We start from the raw sequence: 18,563 nt of genomic DNA on the forward strand, positions 1-18,563 counted from the left end.
CTTGCTCCTTTGCAACAGAAGCTGGAACAGATGTGCCAGTGAACCTAACACTGACGTGATCCTTACCAAGGCAGTGGGTGCGTTTCCATTGTTTGTGTGACAGTAATAAAAGTTTACATGAACCTTTCATCATGATGTTTACCTGTCACACCTGAAAATGTTGAGCCATTTTCTGTCAAACTCATAGTAGCAGGTCAATTTCTGGCATTGTCGAAACCATTTAAAGCTTAAGAAATACCATTCTGTTTTGTTTTCTGATTTCAAGTGTGCAGGGTGCATTGGAGAATGAAGACACAACACACCCAAACTAATGGATGCCATGAAACCAGCACTAAGAGGGAAACTGAGAGCTGTGAGGGCTTCTGCTAAAAAGAAGAGATAGGAGTTCCCTGGTGGCCTACCAGTTAAGAACTTGGTATTGTCCCTGCTGTGGCTTGGGTTCTATTCCTGGCCCAGGAACTTCCACAGGCTAAAACTTTTTGCAAAGAAATATCTTAAAATAACCACCTAATTTTCAATGACTTAAGCAGTTAGAAAAAGATGAGCAAAGTATACCTCAAGCTGGGAAAACAAATGAAATAATAAAGATTAGAGCAGGAGTTCCCGTTGTGGCTCAGTGGTTAGCGAATCCGACTAGGAATCATGAGGTTGCAGGTTTGATCCCTGGCCTTGCTCAGTGGGTTAAGGATCCGGCATTGCTGTGAGCTGTGGTGTAAGTTGCAGACATGGCTCAGATCCCGCGTTGCTGTGGCTCTGGCATAGGCTGTCGGCTACAGCTCCGATTCGACCCCTAGCCTGGGAACCTCCATATGCTGAGGGAACGGCCCAAGAAATGCCAAAAAAAAAAAGCCAAAAAAAAAAAAAGATTAGAGCAGAGAGAAATAGAGACTAGAAAAGCACTAGAGAAAACAGTGACACCAAAAGAGCTGCTTTGAAATCATGACTGATGAAAATGACAAACTTATAGCTACAGTGGCTAAGAACAAATGAGAGCAGACTCACATAACTAAAATCCGAAAAGAAAGAGGGGACATCACGTGTGATTCAGAGAAATGAAAAGGATTGTAAGAGAATGTGTGAACACTTGTACACCAACAACCTAGAGAAAAGTGGTAAACGCCTAGAAACACACAACTTGATGATGACTGAATCACGAAGAAACAGAAAATCTGAACCAATCTGTAACAAAATTATTAAGAAGATAAAATCAGGAAAAAAAAAGAAGATAAAATCAGTATTTAAAAACCTCACAAAAAGAAAACACCAGAACTAAATGACTTCCCCAGTGAATTCTATTCAATATTTAAAGAATTAGCCCCAATCCTCCTCAAATTCTTGCAAGAAATCTGAGAGGAGAGAATTCTTCCCCACTGAGTCTACGAGGCCAGCCTTACCTTGAAACCCAAGCCAGACAGTACACGAAAAGAAAACCATAGACAATACTCTTCATGAATATTGATGCAAAAATCTTCAACAAGATACTAGCAAACAATTCAACATCACCTTCAAAAGGTTGTGCTCCATGATGAAGTTGGATTTATTCCTGCAACAGAAGGGACTTTCTCCAAGGATGGTTCAGCAGACAGAAACCAACCGCATTAACAGAATAGCAACAACAACAAAACCCCCATGTTCATCTCCATTGATACAAAAAAGCACTTGAGAAACTGAACACCCTTTCAGGATAAAAACACTTAACTCGGAGGTCCCGTGGTGGCTCAGCCATAAGGAACCCGACTAGGAGCCATGAGGATGCGGTTCAGCTCTTGGCCCCACTCCGTGTGTTGAGGATCCAGCTTTGTCATGAGCTGCGGTGCAGGTAGCAGGCGGGGCTCGGATCTCGCACTGCTGTGGCTGTGGCGTAGGCCGGAAGCTGAGGTTTGATTTCACCTTCCCTATGCCACACATGCAGCCCTAAAACACAAACAAGCAACCAGACAAACTAACTAACTAGGAATAAAGGGAACGTCAACATAATAAAAGCCATCTATGAAGAGCCCGCAGCTAATAGAAAGGCATACTTTGAAGATACTGCAGGTTTGGCTCCAGACCACAGCCATGAAGCAAGTATTGCAATAAAGAGAGTCAAACCACATTTTTGGTTTCCCAGGGCATGTATAAGTCATGTTTCCACAATACCGCAGTCTACTGGGTGTGCGATAGCATCAGGTCATGTACATACACTAAGACACGATGGGCAAACACTAATTAAGAAAACCCAATGGATAAAAAGTGCTGACCATCAAGTGAGTCTTCAGCGAGGTGTAATGTCTTTGCAATAGTTACATCCAAGATTGTTGATCACAGACAGACCCCCGTAACAGGTCTAGTCATAGTGACAAAAATGGGAATCATTATGAGAAGCACCAACATGTGACACAGAGACATGCAGGGAGGAGATGCTCTTAGAGAAACAGTGCCCACAGCCTTGCTGAATGTAGGGTTGCCACAAACCCTCGATTCAGAAAATACTCCGTATCTGCCCAGGGCATTAATGCGAAGCAAAATACAACAAGGCATCAAGTAAGTCTCTTGATGGTGAGAGACTGAAAGCTTTTCCTCTAAGATCAGGGACAAGACAAAGATGCCCACTCTCACTAGCTTGTTGAACACAGAACTGGGAGTCCAGCAAAGGAAATAAAAGGCATCCAAAATAGAAAGGAAAAAGTAAAATTATTTCTCTGCATAAGCGACATGATCTTATTTGTCGAAAACCCTAAGGAGCTCCCATGCACAAAAAACGCTCTTACAACTGATAAATGAATTAAGCAAATGGCAGGACACCAAATCAACACACAAAAATCCATCTGATTTCTATAGACCAACAATGAACAGTCGGAACATGAAATTTAAAATATCAGTGATGATATCATCCAAAATTATAAAATCCTTAGTAATACACTTACCCATGGAGGTAAGGAAAACTGCAAAACATGGTTGAAAGAAATAGAGGACACGTGTCGTCTCCAGCCTTGCCACCTCGAACGCGCCCAATCTCATCTGAGGTCGGAAGCTAAGCAGGGTCCGGCCTGGTTAGTCCACAGATGGGAGAAATTACAAGTAAATGGAAGGTATTCTGTGTTCATAGATTCAAAGACTTGATATTGTTCAGAAAACAGCACTACCCACGGCAGTCGGCATATTTAATGCAATCTCTGTCGACACTCCATCAGCATTTGTTTGCAGAAATCGAAAAGTCCATCCTCAAATTCATATGGGTTATTGACGGACTCAGAATGGCTAAAAACGATTTTGAAAAAGAAGATCAAAATTGAAATTTGTGATTTCAGAACTTAATATGAAGCTACAGTCACCAAAGTGGTGTGGTACTAGCAGAAAAACAGACATATAAGCTAATGGGAACAGCACGGAGAGCCCAGAAGTAACTCTTGCAAGTGTGGGCAAATGACTTTGGACAAGGGTGCCAAGACTATTCCGTGAGGAAAGGACAGCCTTTCCACAAATAGTATGAAAAACTGGGTATCCACATAAACAAGAAGGAAGTTGGAGTGCTGCCTTACACCATTACATGCACATTAACTCCAAATGGGCCGAAGGCCTAAACGTAAGAACTTCACTTGTAAAGCTCTTAGGAGAAAACGCAAGAGGAATATTCATGATATGGAACCTGACAATAATTTCATGGATATGACACCAAGCACACAGGCAACAACAAGCAAAGGAGGTAAGTCAGACTACATTAACGTTTAAAGCTTCAGTGCCTCAAAGGACACAGTGTGGAAAGGCAGCCTCTGGAATGAGAGAAAATATTTACAAATCGTGTATCTGATGATGCTGAAAAAATGCACAACTTGGGAGTTCCTGCTGTGGCCCAGTGGGTTTTAAGGATCCTGAGCTGCCACAGCGGTGGCACAGGTTGCAGCTGTGGTTGGGATGGATCCCTGGCCCTGGAACTTCCATGTACCGTGGGTGCAGTCGAAAAAGAAAACACAAGTGCACATCCTAAAAGTTGAAAATTATGATTTACTAGGTTGTCTATGTTGCTTTTATAAACTAGAATTCAATGAACATATTTGGAAGCACATACATGATTAATAGTCTTAGGATGAATTTCTACAAGAGAGACATCTTTGTGTCAAAATGTCAACCCATTTAAACTGCTGAGACATTTGCAAAACTGCCCTTTCAAAAGTTTGTGCTGGTTTTCAATTTCATCAACCCTGTGATCATATATTTTCCCTACCCTATGGCCAGTGATCACCCCCCCACACACCATGACAGTGACCAGAGCCACAGAGTGACAAAGGCAGATCCTTAAGCCACTGAGCCACCAGGGAACTCCTACATACACATTTTTGTTTTTGTATATTATGACTTTTGACAGCTTTAAAAACCTTCCTAGCTGAGGAGAGACTGCTTTCCCAGGGCTAGAGCCCAGTCAGGAGCATGCCTTTGATATGCAAACTAACCAGTGGAGGGCCCTACCTCCTCTGTCTGGCCTTAAGGATCCCAGAGCCAGGTACCAGACACCTTAAGAGTACCCCAATAGCCCCAAACCTGCTGAAACTATTCCTACCAGCCAGTCTTCATCTGTGTACACTGCCCTGCCTTGACCTTCCCAGGGAGACCTGGTCAAAATCACAGATTTGTTTGTGGTTTTTTGGGTTTTTTTGCTTTTTTTTTTCCCTTGTTTTGGCCATGTGGAAGTTCCCTGGGCCAGGGGTTGAGTCCCAGCCAGAGTTGAGACCTAAGCCACAGCTGCACCCGGCTGGGAATGGAACCTACAGTGCTGATCCTGCTGGGCCACAGCAGGAACTCCTAAAGTTGTAGCCTTTATTTTCCTTTCATCTTTGCCAAGCTGATGGATTTTAATTTTTTGTTTTATTTCTTCTTCCAACATTCTCATTTTTGTTCCTAGTTCTTCATTACTAACATATTTGATATGTGCATTTCTTCTTTTCCAAACCATTTTCTAATAGTCTTTCATTATTTTCCAATTGAGATGTTAAATTCAAAACATTGAATTTAAGAAAGAAGAAAAACCAAGTTTCCCTCCTGACCCCAGGGAGCAGGTGGGAAACTTGCAGCCGGACCTCAGTGTTGTTTCAGGCTGTCCTGTTGCTCACAGCTCGGCCATGTTATTCTCCCCTTTGGAATAACCCATCTCACAAAACACCAATATCAGACAGGGACACGCTGAGACCATGATGATGGGACACATAGCAAGACCATGGCATCATTTTGTTGACACCCAGAGCAAGACAGGGCACTGTGCTACTCACAAGGCAGTGAGCATCTCCCTGTCCTGGGTCACATGCTGGCTGCGACTTTACCGATTGCTGCTTTATCCTGGCTCTAGACTGTCCTCCTTATAAATAAGGTTGATAAGGACACCCAGTCATCTACTTGACTGTGCTTCCTGGCAGTACTGGACTTAAGTCAATCCTTGCTTTCTTACTCGTCCCCCAAATTATCCGGCCAAAGCCCAATTCCTATAATAGATTCTTTCTAACTCCCTCATTCTAAGATGCCCTGTGGTTCCTCGTGGTGGGCACTCTCCCTGCTGCATCAACCAGTCAATACAGTGTGTTCAGCTAAGTGGGTTCCTGCTGGTCTTTGGGTGAAGAATATTGACACCTGCCCACCTTTGCCTGACACATGTTTTTAGGTGTCCTTGAGTTTGACTATGGACATGGGTGTGCATGCTTGTGAGTTTGTGGTTGCCACAGATAATTTCTATTTTTTCATTAGGGTTTTTCGTGTTTGGGTCATGTAGAAAATTCTTTATCCTACAACTGTGAAAGTTTCATGTATCTTTCCCTCTAGATACAGATGATGAGGGGAGTGGGTCAAAGAGTGAAAGGGAGCAGAGAAACCTGAATTGGGGGGATGGACTGCGGAGGATCGAAAGGTAAGGAATTCTGTGGTGGTGGATTCGAAGGTTACATCTGCTGCTTTATCATTTCATGATTATGTAGGGCTTACAAGGTATTTTATATTCGGGGTATTCAACAACTGCTTTCTTGTGGGCTAAGCAAAGGCTTGTGTGCTTGCTTCTGTTACCAGATGAATGAAAAGGACACCACGCATCTCAAGGTAATATAGTCAAGAATTAGCCCCAATGATGGGTGTTTTTGAATACCGTTGACTGTGAGATGGTAAATCATGTTTTGGATAACGTCTGTACACTCTAGACCTTAAAATACATATTAACTCAATTTTCTTGGGCATGCTGTATTTTCAGGATATGTCTTAGGACCCACCATAGACAAATCTGTGGCTTCTATGTGAAGATAATTTTTTTTTCTTTTCTGGCTGCCCCAAGGCATGTGGAGTTCCCAGGCCAGGGATCAGATGTGGGCCACAGCTGCAACCAACACCAGATCCTTTAACCCACTGTGCCAGCCAGGGATGGACCTGTGTCCCATCGTGTCACAGTGGGAACTCCTGAGGTTAATTTTATGAATCACACAGTATCTTCCTGAGGTTTGAGAATGAAAACTAAAACACCCTAGATATGCTCCATCAAGCAGGGTAGCTGAGCCACATATGGCTATTTAAGTTAAAGTTGAAATTAAAATTAAACTGCTCAGTGCCACTAATCTTATTTTAAGAGCTCAGTAACCACAGGTAGTAGCACCTGCCATGAGGACAGTGCAAATATGGAATAATTTCTTCATCGCAGAAAATTCTGTTGAACAGCACTATTATTCATGTTTGGGGCCTCACATAAGGTGCATTAGACCCATTGAAAACCAAAGAGCAGGAGTTTTCATTGAGGCTTAGCAGGTGAACTTGACTGGTATCCCTGAGGTTTCAGGTTTAATCTCTGGCCTTGTTCAGGGTTAAGGATCTGGCATTGCCATGAGTTATGGTGTAGGTCGCAGACTTGGCTTGGATCACACGTTGCTGTGGCTGTCAAGTAGGCTGGCAGCTGCAACTCCAGTTCAACCCCTAACCTGGAAACTGCCATATGCCATGGGGGGCCGAAGTCAGGGGTGTCTCAGAGGCTGGTGGGTTGGGGTCCCAGGACCCACTTCTGTGGCTGCCTAGTGACCTGGGGCCCTGGGCACCCCTGCCACTGGAAGGCTGGGTCCTATGTCTCCTCCAGGTACTAGTGGGTGTTCTGGGGCTTCCAGCTCCGTGGCCACAGCTGGAGATCAGGGTCGCAGCCTCTGGCTCTGCTCCTCACTCAGTGCTGCCTCCTCTGCATCGCCCAGTCCACTCACCTTTTCCTGCATCCTGGTGCACTGGGCAGGGCACCTTCGCTGTGTGGTGGGTGTTAAGTGGTTGGACACTGCAGCAGACAGTCAAAGCAGCTTGCACCCCACGTGTGGCTGACGTGGCTGCTCCTGGGCACAGGCTTCTGTACAGGATCTGCTGATTCTGTGAGGCTGGAGCTGAGGCTGAGCTGCAGCCTGTGGGGCCCTAGGCTGCCTCCCCTGGCCCGTGACCCCAAACTCTGCGTCGCCCTGATGGCCAGAGGTGAGTTTGGGGTCCAAGACCACAGGTCCTAGACTTTCAAGATTGGAGGTGGAGGGAGCAGGCCTGGAGGATCCAGACAACAGGGCCCTGCCTACCAGGAGGACAAAGGGGAAGAAGAGGCAGAACGCTGGGTCTTGAGTTCCAGGACTGGGGAGGCGGGGAGGGCACCCTCCAGGCTTCAACAGCTGGGGGTGGGAGGCCTGGACAGAGGGTCCAGCTGTGTGTCCTTGGGGACGGTGTTGGGATCATGGGTCCTGTAGGTCTGGGAGGGGGACTGTTGGATTCGAGTCTCAGGGAAATGTGAGGGGCACCACTGGGCCCAGATGCAGGGCGGATCTCCTTGTCCCCACTGTGGTCTCCAGGCTCCACTCCACGTCCTGTCCTCTTTTCTCCAGGAACCACCTCTGTGGCCACCAGCTGGGCGCCTCTTTTTCTGAAGCTCTGTGGCCAGTCTTTGTGCCACAGTGCTCCCTGCTGTCTGAGCTCCCAATGAGCCAGGGTCCCAGTAGCCCAGGGCTGTGTGCTGAGGACAGGCTGTCCCTTGACTGTCCCTGTCCCCAGCATCATGTGTGTGGGGGATGCGGTGGGGAAGGGGGTGGGGTGTTTCACTGGAAGAGGGGGATTCCTTGAATCGCCTCCCCACTCTCCTGTCTGCTCTGCCCTTCCTTCCGGGTGGGTCAGAGTTATAACAGTCCTGTAAGGACAGAAAAAGGCCTCACACTGAAGCAGCGTTTACCAGCCCAGCCCAGAGCGAAGGCCTGTGTGATTATCATCCAGGGGAAAAGCAGAGCCTTTTCCCAGCGCCCAGGCCAGAAGCCCCTGTGCCTCTCCCGACACACACCCCTCCCTCCCTGCACTCGTGTCCCCTGCACTGACCCTCCCCCGGCCCTGCCCTCTGGTCCTTCCATCCCCACTCCCGTACCTCCATCCCCAACTATCACCATTTCCTCCCTCTCTTCACTTTCCCAGGAGACTCCCCATCTTCTTAGGCCTTTCCCCTGGGGACCTCCTCCTGCTGCTCCTCCTCCTTCTCTGGCTCCTAGGGATGGAGAGTCCAGAGTTGACTCCCTGGAGGAAGAGCCTACATCACTGTCAGCAGCAACAAGAAAAAGCTATAGGGACTTGGGGGTTCAAGGTCCCATCCCAGGAGTCCGAGGGCACCCATGGTGTTTGCAGAGTCCACCTGGACCTGGGAACTAGCTGTCAGGGCCTTGAGCTCTCATCCCCCCTGAGACCAAATTCCTTGATCCTTTAGGGGAAATGAAAACTTCTGTGTCAGGTTGCATTTAGGGAAATCAATTCAGACTCTGAACTTGACACTAGCTGGGGCGCCACCTGGTGTGCACAGCCCTGACCCCGCTGCTGGGAGCCCAAAGAGACCCTGGGCAGGTGCCTGGTAAGGAGGTGAAAAGGGAGCTCAGCTCTCCTGTCATCAGCCCTATGGCCACACGGTGGCGCCACAGCTCTACTTTCCTCTATTCAGCACAGCCCGGGGAAAGGATGCTCTGTGGTCTGAGGCAGAGAGATGCTGACCTAGAGGCTGGGCAACAGTGGGGGATGAAGATGCCTTCTGAGTAGCTCTGGGGACAGGCCCTTGGGGTGTGGCAGGGATCAGGGAAGAGGAGAGCCCTGGAGCCCTGCCATGTGCCTGAGGGTTCCAGCTTTTCACACTATTATTCCTCTCTTCATCCCATGGTCAAAACACCCTGGAAAACTCAAATAAATGTTTCTCCCACTCCCTGTTTGCTTCTGGTGGTTATTAAACTTTACTCTAGTGTAGTTTATGTTCTCCTCTACTGCAGGAGGAATTTGGATAGGCCACTCAGTATGTAAATTTTTGTCCTTAGGTCTGAGAAGTTCTTCTCAAATTTTTTTTTAATCATTCCCTAGTCTGCATCATTTTTGAAACCTGTATGATTAACTTGTTGGACTCTCTTGATTGATAGACTAACATTCTTATAGCTCTTTTCTCCTCCTTCCTATTACTCTTCCTTTTCTACTGATTATTGGGAGTATGTCTTGTATCTTGTAATTACTCTATTGAATGATTTGTTTCTCTGATCACATATTTAATTTGCAAGAGTTTTTTTTTTTCCTGCACCCACAGCATGTGGAAGTTCTTGGGCAAGCAGTTGAATCCCTGGGGCAGCTGTGACCAATTCCACAGTTGGGGTAGCAACACCAGACCTTTAACCTGCTGTGCCACAGCGGGAACTCCCCCATGGCTCTTTCTTATTCTAGGATTGTATATAATTTTATAGAATTCTGGTTTTGTTTCATATGCTACATATTTTTCAGATATTACTGACACTAGAGGAAGGACACCTGTCATGTCTCCTGATGATCTGCTTTCATGGTGTCGTGAGCTGACTCCTCACAGCACTTACCTCAGTAGTGATTCACACTCATCCTTGTCATTCTGTCCATCTCCACACAGCACAGCCTGGCTCACATCAGCAGGGTCTTATTTTGCTCACATTGTATCACCCGTGTCTCATCTCATTCAAGGCGGCCTTGAACCATATGCCCCTTCACCTCTCTGAGTCTCCCTTCCTCTGTCTACACAAAGGGACTACAGGTTCAGTGGCTCATGGCTTTGCCTGGAGGAATCCATTACACCTGCTGTGTCAATCACGTGGCTCTAGGACCTGAGACGTGTCAAGTGTTCCTGTAGTCATGGTTCCAATCGTTGCAGTGACTGTAGCACCGAGATGGTGTCCATTCTTTGTTTTATAAACCACAATTCAAGAAAGATCCTTACATATATACTTTTGAGAACAGATGTGCTTATCTTTTTAGGACAAATTTGAAAGAGAAATTTGTGTCCAAATGTGAAGATATTGAAAGTGTTGATGCATCTGCAAAACTGTCCTGCAGAAATTGTGCACAAGTTTTCAAATGCTGTCACTATTTATGAAAGCACATTTTGCCTAAATTTTAATCAAGAATCTCATCACTTATTTTCATCTTTGCCAAAATAGGAGATTTAATTTATTCCCTATTTCTTCTGTCACACTTTCCTTTCGGTTTACATGTATTTATTGGTGATATATTTGACATGTGCCTTTCTTTCTTTCCAAGTAGTTTTCTAATATTTTTTATTGTTTGGGTGTAGTTACTTAAAACATGGAATTCAAGAAGGACAAAGCAGCCGCTGACATCAGGAACTGCTCTGACACCTCCAGGAGGCCTCAGCGGTGTCAGAAGCTGGGCGGGTGCTCACCACGCGGCTGGGTTGTTCTCCTGTTGGACAGAAGCCACCTCGCAGAACATCAGCATCAGACCAGGACACTGACCTTGACACAGTGAGACAAAACAAGACCACGACATCAGTCTATGGCCAGACCAAGCAAGGTGGCCCTGTGACCTCACAGTGTGCCAAACTCCTGTCTTTGCGATCACAGCTGGAGCCTGGCTCTAGTCTGCCCTCCCTACAGGTGAGGTCACTGAGCTGCCCGGTCAGACACCTGCCCCCACCGCCTGACACCAACACCCGATCTAGACTGAGCCCCTCTTCCATCCACCCTCCTCGAAATCACCCACCAAAGCCCCAACTCTTTCATCCTAAGATGCCCTGTGGTCTCTGATGGACTGTGTTCTCCCTCGAGCTGCCTCCAGTCAGAAATCTCTCTTGTTGGCCCACATATCTGCTCCCAGGGGGCTTTGGCTGAAGAACACTGAAGGATGTCACACGTTTGTCTGTCAGATTATTTTCGTGTGTCTTTGAGTTTGATCATGGACTTGTGTTTGTATTGTTGCCCCTGTCTAGGTGACACCGAGATGTATAACTTTTTATACGTTTTCAACTTTGGGTGATACTTTGAGAAGTCGTCCTTCCACTATTGTTAATTTTTCATGTCTATTTTCGTCTAGGAGCGAGGGGTCCAAGGGTGAAGGGAGACGGAATGAATTGAATTTGTGGGGCAAAGTACAGCAGGAGCAGACAGCAAAGAATTCTAAGCTGGTGGGTTCCAAGGTTACACCTTCTGCTTTATGATTTTACACGTAGGTACAGGTCCTACACGGTATTTGATACATGTTATGTTCAAGAAACACTGTCCCTTGGGCTCAGTGAGTGAAGCCGTCTGTGTCTGCTTCCGTTGACCAGGTGAAGGCAAACAACACCAAGAGCCCAAGGCAATAGAGACAAGGAGTAGCTCCAGCGATGGACGGTCTTGAATAGTTATGGCCTTAAGGGGATCAATCACGGTTTGGTTAATGTCTGCACACTCTAACTATGAAAATACACATGAATTAATCTTTCTTGGACCTGCTGCATTTTAAGGGTATATCGAAGACTCCCACAGAAAGACCCAAATGACTTCCATGTGAAGATTATTTTAATATGCATCAATCTATGAATCTCAGAGTATCTTTTGGGGAAGAGCTTGAAAATTAAGAACATGCTTGATATGCACTGTCCCATATGCTAGCTACAGGCCACATATGGCTTCTTTAATTAAATTAAAGAAACTTAAACATACTCAGCACAAAAGCCACTTCTGAGGTGCTCAATAGCCACATGTAGCGAGTGAGTAGTTGATGACACAGACAGATATGAACAGTTCCTTCATACAGAACAGGCTGTTGGACAGGACTGTTCTTCCCGCTTTGTGGGCCTCATGTCAGATACATTAGACCCAAGAGAGAGGATTCCTCTCAGAGACTCTGTCACAGATTCCTCTCTGGGAGGTGAATGCATATGAAGCTGATGCGAAACAAAACCAAGGAGGTGATGCGTGGGTCTGGCGCCTTCAGGCACAGACTGTTCCCAGTTCCAAGGGGGAAACACCTGTCCCCCCACCTCCCTTCCCAGATGGAGGACTCTCTCTGGCATCACTTTCCAGAGGCTGAGTCCTTTCCTGGAGGAGCCCAGGGGCAGGGCCCTCAGCTGAGGCTGGGGAGGCAGGGAGTCCAGGGCAGGGAGAGGGATTCTGGGGAATGAAGAGGAGGCCAAGGCAAAGGTCAGTTAGGAGACTTTTCCAGGTTTATTCAGAGCAGAAGTTCTCAGAGTGTGGTCTGTGGAACCCTTGAAGTTATGGAGATCCTGTCATGAGATCCCTGAGTGAAAACTACATTCATAGCATTCCTAAGATAGTATTTAACTTTTCACTATGTCGACATTTGCTTTGAGGTACAACTTAGCAATAATGGGGACTAGGGTAGTAAACTACAATAGTAATTATTTTCACCACAACTTACTTGTAGAAAAAAAAAAAAAAAAAGCAGGGAGTTCCTGTCGTGGTGTAGTGGTGAACGAATCCGACTAGGAACCATGAGGTTGAGGGTTCGATCCCTGCCATTGCTCAGTGGGTTAACGATCCGGCATTGCTGTGAGCTGTGCTGTAGGTCGCAGACATGGCTCGGATCCTGCGTTGCTGTGGCTCTGGCGTAGGCCGGTGGCTACAGCTCCGATTCGACCCTTAGCCTGGGAACCTCCATATGCCACGGGAGCGGCCCAAGAAATGGCAAAAGGACAAAAAAAAAAAAAAAAAAAAGCAGGTTTGCTATAAAGCGTCCTAATTGATGCAATAAAAATGCTTGTCTCACCTTTACAAACCATCATGGAAGAGAATATGGAAAAGAATATACATATATGTATAACTAAAGGACTTTGCTGTACGGCAGAAATTAACACAGCATTGTAAATCATCTATACTAAATAAAATTTTTGAAATAAATACAAAATCTTATCTTCCTAAATTATCATTCTTAAATCCATACTTTTTTTTTTTCTTTTTGCCATTTCTCGGGCCGCTCCCGCAGCATATGGAGGTTCCCAGGCTAGGGGTTGAATCAGAGCTGTAGACGCCAGCCTACACCACAGCCACAGCAACGCAGGATCCGAACCACGTCTGCAACCTACACCACAGCTCATGGCAACGCCAGATCGTTAACCCACTGAGCAAGGGCAGGGATCGAACCCACAACCTCATGGTTCCTAGTTGGATTCGTTCACCACTGCGCCACCACGGGAACTCCTAAATCCATACTTTAATAGTATCTTCCATGAGGACGTAGGAAGTACATATGAAACACTCCTGCTACCTTCCAAAGTACTGTGTCCCAAGGAAAATCATTCTGTGAGCTGCACTAGCCCCTTTTGCATGGAATACAACCTTTACTGGAAAGAATGAATGACACTGGAAGATCTATGTAACTTAGTGAAACAATGTATTCGGTCTTAAAAATCTTACATTAGTACAAGCAACAGTCAGTGTGCAAAACAGGCTTTTAATTTAACAGAATAGGAAATATGGAGTGACAAAATAACCTTTGAGAAAACACCATAATGATAGCGTCCAAAATTATCTGAAAAGTTTATTTAAAATACACGTCCTACACGTGTGCGAGGCTTTTACATTTCATAGATGTCAGCCACCAAAAGGACTCAGCACAGAAGCAGACATAAACCTCCAGTGGTTTTCCCATGAGCCGACAGCAAAGAGACTTTTGTGATAGAGTAAAATGTAAAAAGCTCTACTCTTCACACTACAGTGTTTAAAATGGGCAATAATTATTTTCATAGTAAATGCATGGATTATTTATATCTTCTAAAAAATTGATGAAATTTTTAACTATTATTTCTAATATGGAAAATATCCACTGAAGTATCAACACAAACATATCCTTGAGGTCGTCACTAATTTGTAAAACTGTAGGAATATTATGACTAAAAGGTTTAGAAATCGCTAAGTACACAGCCTCTGGCCCAGGTGACTCGCGGAGACACTGTGACAAGGAGCTTTCTGAGCAGAAGGAGCAGGAGCAGGGCAGAGTCCCAGGGCCCCAGCAGGGCGTGGCTCTGGGGTCTCAGGCTCCAGGGCGGCGTCTGGGCGGGGAGGCTCCGTGCTGGGGAGTCCCCGTGTCCCCAGTTTCACTTCTCCGTCTCGCAACCTGTGTGGGGCCGTCCTGCCCGGACACTCGTGACGCGTCCCCACTTCTCTCTCCTATTGCGTGTCGGGTTTCTGGAGAAGCCAATCAGCGCCACCGCGGTTCCCGGTTCTAAACTCTCCATCCATTCGCCTCGACTCCGCTTCTCCCCAGACCCCGAGGCTGGGGATCATGGGGCCCCGAGCCCTCTTCCTGCTGCTGTCGGGGGCCCTGGCCCTGACTGGGACCCGGGCGGGTGAGTGCGGGATCGGGAAACAAGGCCGCTGCGGGGAGGAGTGAGGGCACCGCCTGGGAGTCGGGTGGGGGCAGGACCCACGGGGAAGGTGCGACTCAGCTGTCCCGGCCCAGATCCCCGCCCCCCACCTCACCCCGTCCTGTCCTGTCCCTCCCTTGCTTCCTGCTCCTCTGCTTGTCCCCCCTAAACCCGGGGCCCTTCTCCGACCTCCACCCCTTTCCCGCCTCCGGAGCCCCGAGCTCCCTGCCCGGTCCCGGCCCCACCACCTCGCACCCGGGACTCCGCGCCGAGAGGAGGGTAGTGTCTCACCCTCCCGCCCCCAGGGCCCCACTCCCTGAGGTATTTCGACACCGCCGTGTCCCGGCCCGGCCGCGGGAAGCCCCGTTTCATCGAAGTCGGCTACGTGGACGACACGCAGTTCGTGCGGTTCGACAGCGACGCCCCGAATCCGCGGATGGAGCCGCGGGCGCTGTGGATACAGCAAGAGGGTCAGGACTATTGGGATGAGGAGACGCGGAACGCCATGGGCAGCGCACAGACTTTCCGAGTGAGCCTGAACAACCTGCGCGGCTACTACAACCAGAGCGAGGCCGGTGAGCGACGCGGGCCCGGGTCCAGCTCACGACCCCCATCCCCATCCCCAGGGACGGGCCGGGGTCACCCCGACCTCCGGGTCCGAGGGTCACCCGGGCATTTCCGGACCCGCCCAGCCCCCGACCCGGAAGGACCGGCGGGGACTTTCCCCCGGTTTCGTTTTCAGTTTGGGTTGAACCCCGGGTTGGACGCGGCGGGGGCGTGGCTGACTCGGGGCGGGGTCAGGGTCTCACACCCTCCAGAGCATGTATGGCTGTGACGTGGGACCAGACGGGCTCCTCCTCCACGGGTACAGTCAGTACGCCTACGACGGCGCGGATTACGTCGCCCTGAACGAGGACCTGCGCTCCTGGACCGCGGCGGACACGGCGGCTCAGATCGCCAAGCTCAAGCAGGAGGAGGCCGCTGCGGCGGAGCAAATGAGAAGCTACCTGGAGGGCGCGTGTGTGGAGTGGCTCCAGAAATACCTGGAGATGGGGAAGGACACGCTGCAGCGCGCAGGTATCAGGGGCCGCAGGGTCTCCACCATCTCCCCTCGGGAGGGAGCTGCCTTCCCACAGGGAGAGGAAAAGGGGGTCCCTGCGGGAAAGCCCCCCACTGCCTGTCCTGAGAGGGAGGAGTCCACCTAGGTTCCCAGCTTCTCCACAAGACAGAGACTCCCCAGGGGGTCTGACTTCTCTACAGGACAGTTAAGGAAGCCTGTCTCTTTTGGGGTGAAGGGGAGAGACCATCCCTGAAAAAACTGCTCAGCGGTGCCCTTTGACCCTGGCCGCCATCGTGTGAACCATGACTTTCGTCTCAGCCCGCGAAAAGCTTTGCATCCTTGACACCACCTTGCCTGAGTCATTCAGCCTCCACTAAAGTCAGGAACATGACTGTATTCTACCCCTTAAGTCCTGGAACCCCCTACCTCAATCTCACCCTGATTCTAGACTCGTCCAAGGACTAGGAGCTATTCCCAGATACCCAAGTCCAGGCTAGTGTCTGGGTTTTGTGCTTCCTTTCAAACCCACTGACCTGGCCCTTCACCCAGTAGCCCAGGCAGGGGACCCACAGGGTGAATTTTCTGATGCTTCTTCCTCAGAGCCTCCAAAGACACATGTGACCCGCCACCCCAGCTCTGACCTCGGGGTCACCTTGAGGTGCTGGGCCCTGGGCTTCTACCCTAAGGAGATCTCCCTGACCTGGCAGCGGGAGGGCCAGGACCAGAGCCAGGACATGGAGCTCGTGGAGACCAGGCCCTCAGGGGATGGGACCTTCCAGAAGTGGGCAGCCCTGGTGGTGCCTCCTGGAGAGGAGCAGAGCTACACCTGCCATGTGCAGCACGAGGGCCTGCAGGAGCCCCTCACCCTGAGATGGGGTAAGGAGGGCCCTGGGGGCGGAGCCTCTTCTCAGACAAAGCAGAAGCCCTTCTGGAGACTTCAGCAAGGTCAGGGCTCAAGCCTGAGGAGGGCCCTCCCCTTGCCCTTTGTTCCCAGACCCTCCTCAGCCCCCTGTCCCCATCGTGGGCATCATTGTTGGCCTGATTCTCGTCCTGGTCGCTGGAGCCATGGTGGCTGTAGTTGTGATCTGGAGGAAGAAGCGCTCAGGTAGGGAAGGGAGCGGGGATCTGAGTCTCCTTGGCTCAGTGGGGGTTTCAAGCCCAGGTGGAAGTTGACCTCCTTGTTCCTGGGTCGTCCCCTCCACACACATGTGCTGAGTCTGGGGCTGAGTGCTACCACGTACCCTTCTTTGAAGCACATGTGATAGTCAAAGACTAATTATTCCCCAGGATAATTCCAGTTGGCGTCTAGTTTCTCAGCACTTGAAGGTCAGAGGGGAAGGACCCCACTGAGGAGAGGCCTCCAGGAGGGCAGTTGGTCCAGTCTCCCCCACATCTCCTTGCTATATACTCCTGATCCTGTCCTGGATTTTTGTTGAAAGTTCTACACGGGTTGTGAGATCCAGGACTAGCGTTTCCTGTAGGATCTTATGGCTCAGTTTTCTTTTTGGCCTCTCACATAAATGTTATCTTCCCCCAGGTGAAAAAGGAGGGAGCTACATTCAGGCTGCAGGTCAGTGTGGAGGGTTGTGATGCCTGAGGCCCTGGTGGTGCAGACAGGAGGCCATGGGGGGAGCTCACCCACCTTCTCTCGTCTTCTCTCTTGGGAGTCCTGACCCCATCCTGCTTTTGCTCTCCCCCAGGCAGGGACAGTGCCCAGAGCTCTGGTGTGTCCCTCATCAAGGATCCTAGAGGTGAGACCCTGGAGGGCCTAGATGGGAGGGGGGTTGGGGCAGAGGGGGTGCCCTGGGTGACGGGGACCTTTGAGGGGGACGTTTGGAGCATGTGGGGCTGTTGAGCATGTCAGCCCTTCCTTGACTGACCTGCCTGTTTCCTGATGATTTTCTTTCCCAGTGTGAGACAGCTGCCTTGTGGGGACTGAGTTACACAGATTTGTTCACGTCCCACTTTGTGACTTCGGATCCCCTGCCTCCTGTTTCTGCAGCAGCATTTGAATGTGTCTGTGTCCCTATGAGCATCCTGAGAGGAGGTGGGGACCCTGGCCCAGCCCTGCCCCCCATGTCCCCTCTTCACCCTGACCTGTGTTCTCTTTCCTGATCCACTTTCCAGCTACAACAGGTTAGGGGGAGGCAGGCGGCAATGGACCATCTCCATCCTTATGCTAAATTCATTGCCCTGACTGGTGACTGCGGGGAGCTGGGGAAACACAGGAGGCCAAGGAAGGGAGCTAGCCTGACGGCACAGTTCCAAAGGCAGGGTTCCTAACCAAGGGAAAAGAGCCTACCCACCGGCACAGTTCCAAGGGTAGGTTTAGAAATAGGGAAAGGGGCTTACCCGGTGGCACAGTTCCAAGGGCAAGTTATAAAAATAATGAGGCTCACCTGCTAACCCGACCTCAACGGCAACAATAACAAAACGAAGGTTTTGCACAATAGTGCAAGAATAAAAATTGCTTCTTGGAAAATTCAGTCTTTCCTGTTATTTACTTATTACTCAGCCTTTTCTGTTATTTGTTTGTTATTCTTTGTTATTTTTCTATTTTGTGATTCAATAAAATTGGAACAACAAAAATTGGAACAGTAATAAAATAATGAGTTTCACCTTGGTGAAATTCCCCCTATTCAGATCTAATACAAGCAAAAACAAAGTGTTCACTGGTTTGTTACAAGTAAAAATAGGTTTTAGAGTTAGGTATTTGTGGAGTGCACAATAGGTTAGAATAGGTTAGACATACATCATTCTTGATGGAAAATATAATCTTGCTTTTAATAAATTTTGTAGGGAGCTTTTTAAGTTTTATGAAATTAAGTTGCTTTGATATATAAAATATTTTCTCATACTGTCCCCTGACTGTAATACCTTGAAGTTAGTACCTTAAGCTTTAATCTAAAA

The 18,563-nt window shown here is 48.6% G+C and overlaps 1 protein-coding gene and 1 long non-coding RNA gene across 3 annotated transcripts; both read left to right on the top strand.

Annotated features, from left to right (window-relative positions):
- The first annotated feature begins 815 nt into the window (after positions 1 to 815).
- Positions 816 to 11,713, top strand: LOC125136887 (uncharacterized). Its single transcript, XR_007137238.1, has 3 exons — positions 816 to 3,685; positions 5,788 to 5,872; positions 10,562 to 11,713. It is a non-coding gene; the product is annotated as an uncharacterized LOC125136887 (long non-coding RNA).
- A 2,700-nt stretch (positions 11,714 to 14,413) lies between these two features.
- Positions 14,414 to 18,135, top strand: LOC125136883 (BOLA class I histocompatibility antigen, alpha chain BL3-6-like). Of its 2 annotated transcripts, none has more exons than XM_047797773.1 (8): positions 14,414 to 14,575; positions 14,899 to 15,168; positions 15,395 to 15,670; positions 16,254 to 16,529; positions 16,648 to 16,758; positions 17,191 to 17,223; positions 17,354 to 17,404; positions 17,565 to 18,135. In XM_047797773.1, exons 1-8 carry the CDS (start codon positions 14,512 to 14,514, stop codon positions 17,567 to 17,569), a joined length of 1,086 nt encoding a protein of 361 aa, XP_047653729.1. In that variant the 5' UTR covers positions 14,414 to 14,511; the 3' UTR covers positions 17,570 to 18,135. The 2 variants fall into 2 exon arrangements, with proteins under 2 accessions (XP_047653729.1, XP_047653730.1); XM_047797774.1 differs by having other exon boundaries at positions 17,191 to 17,227; positions 17,358 to 17,404; positions 17,656 to 17,768.
- The last annotated feature ends 428 nt before the right edge of the window (positions 18,136 to 18,563 follow it).

The sequence above is a fragment of the Phacochoerus africanus genome, chromosome 9, assembly GCF_016906955.1.
Source record: "Phacochoerus africanus isolate WHEZ1 chromosome 9, ROS_Pafr_v1, whole genome shotgun sequence".
NCBI classification, from domain to species: domain Eukaryota; kingdom Metazoa; phylum Chordata; class Mammalia; order Artiodactyla; family Suidae; genus Phacochoerus; species Phacochoerus africanus.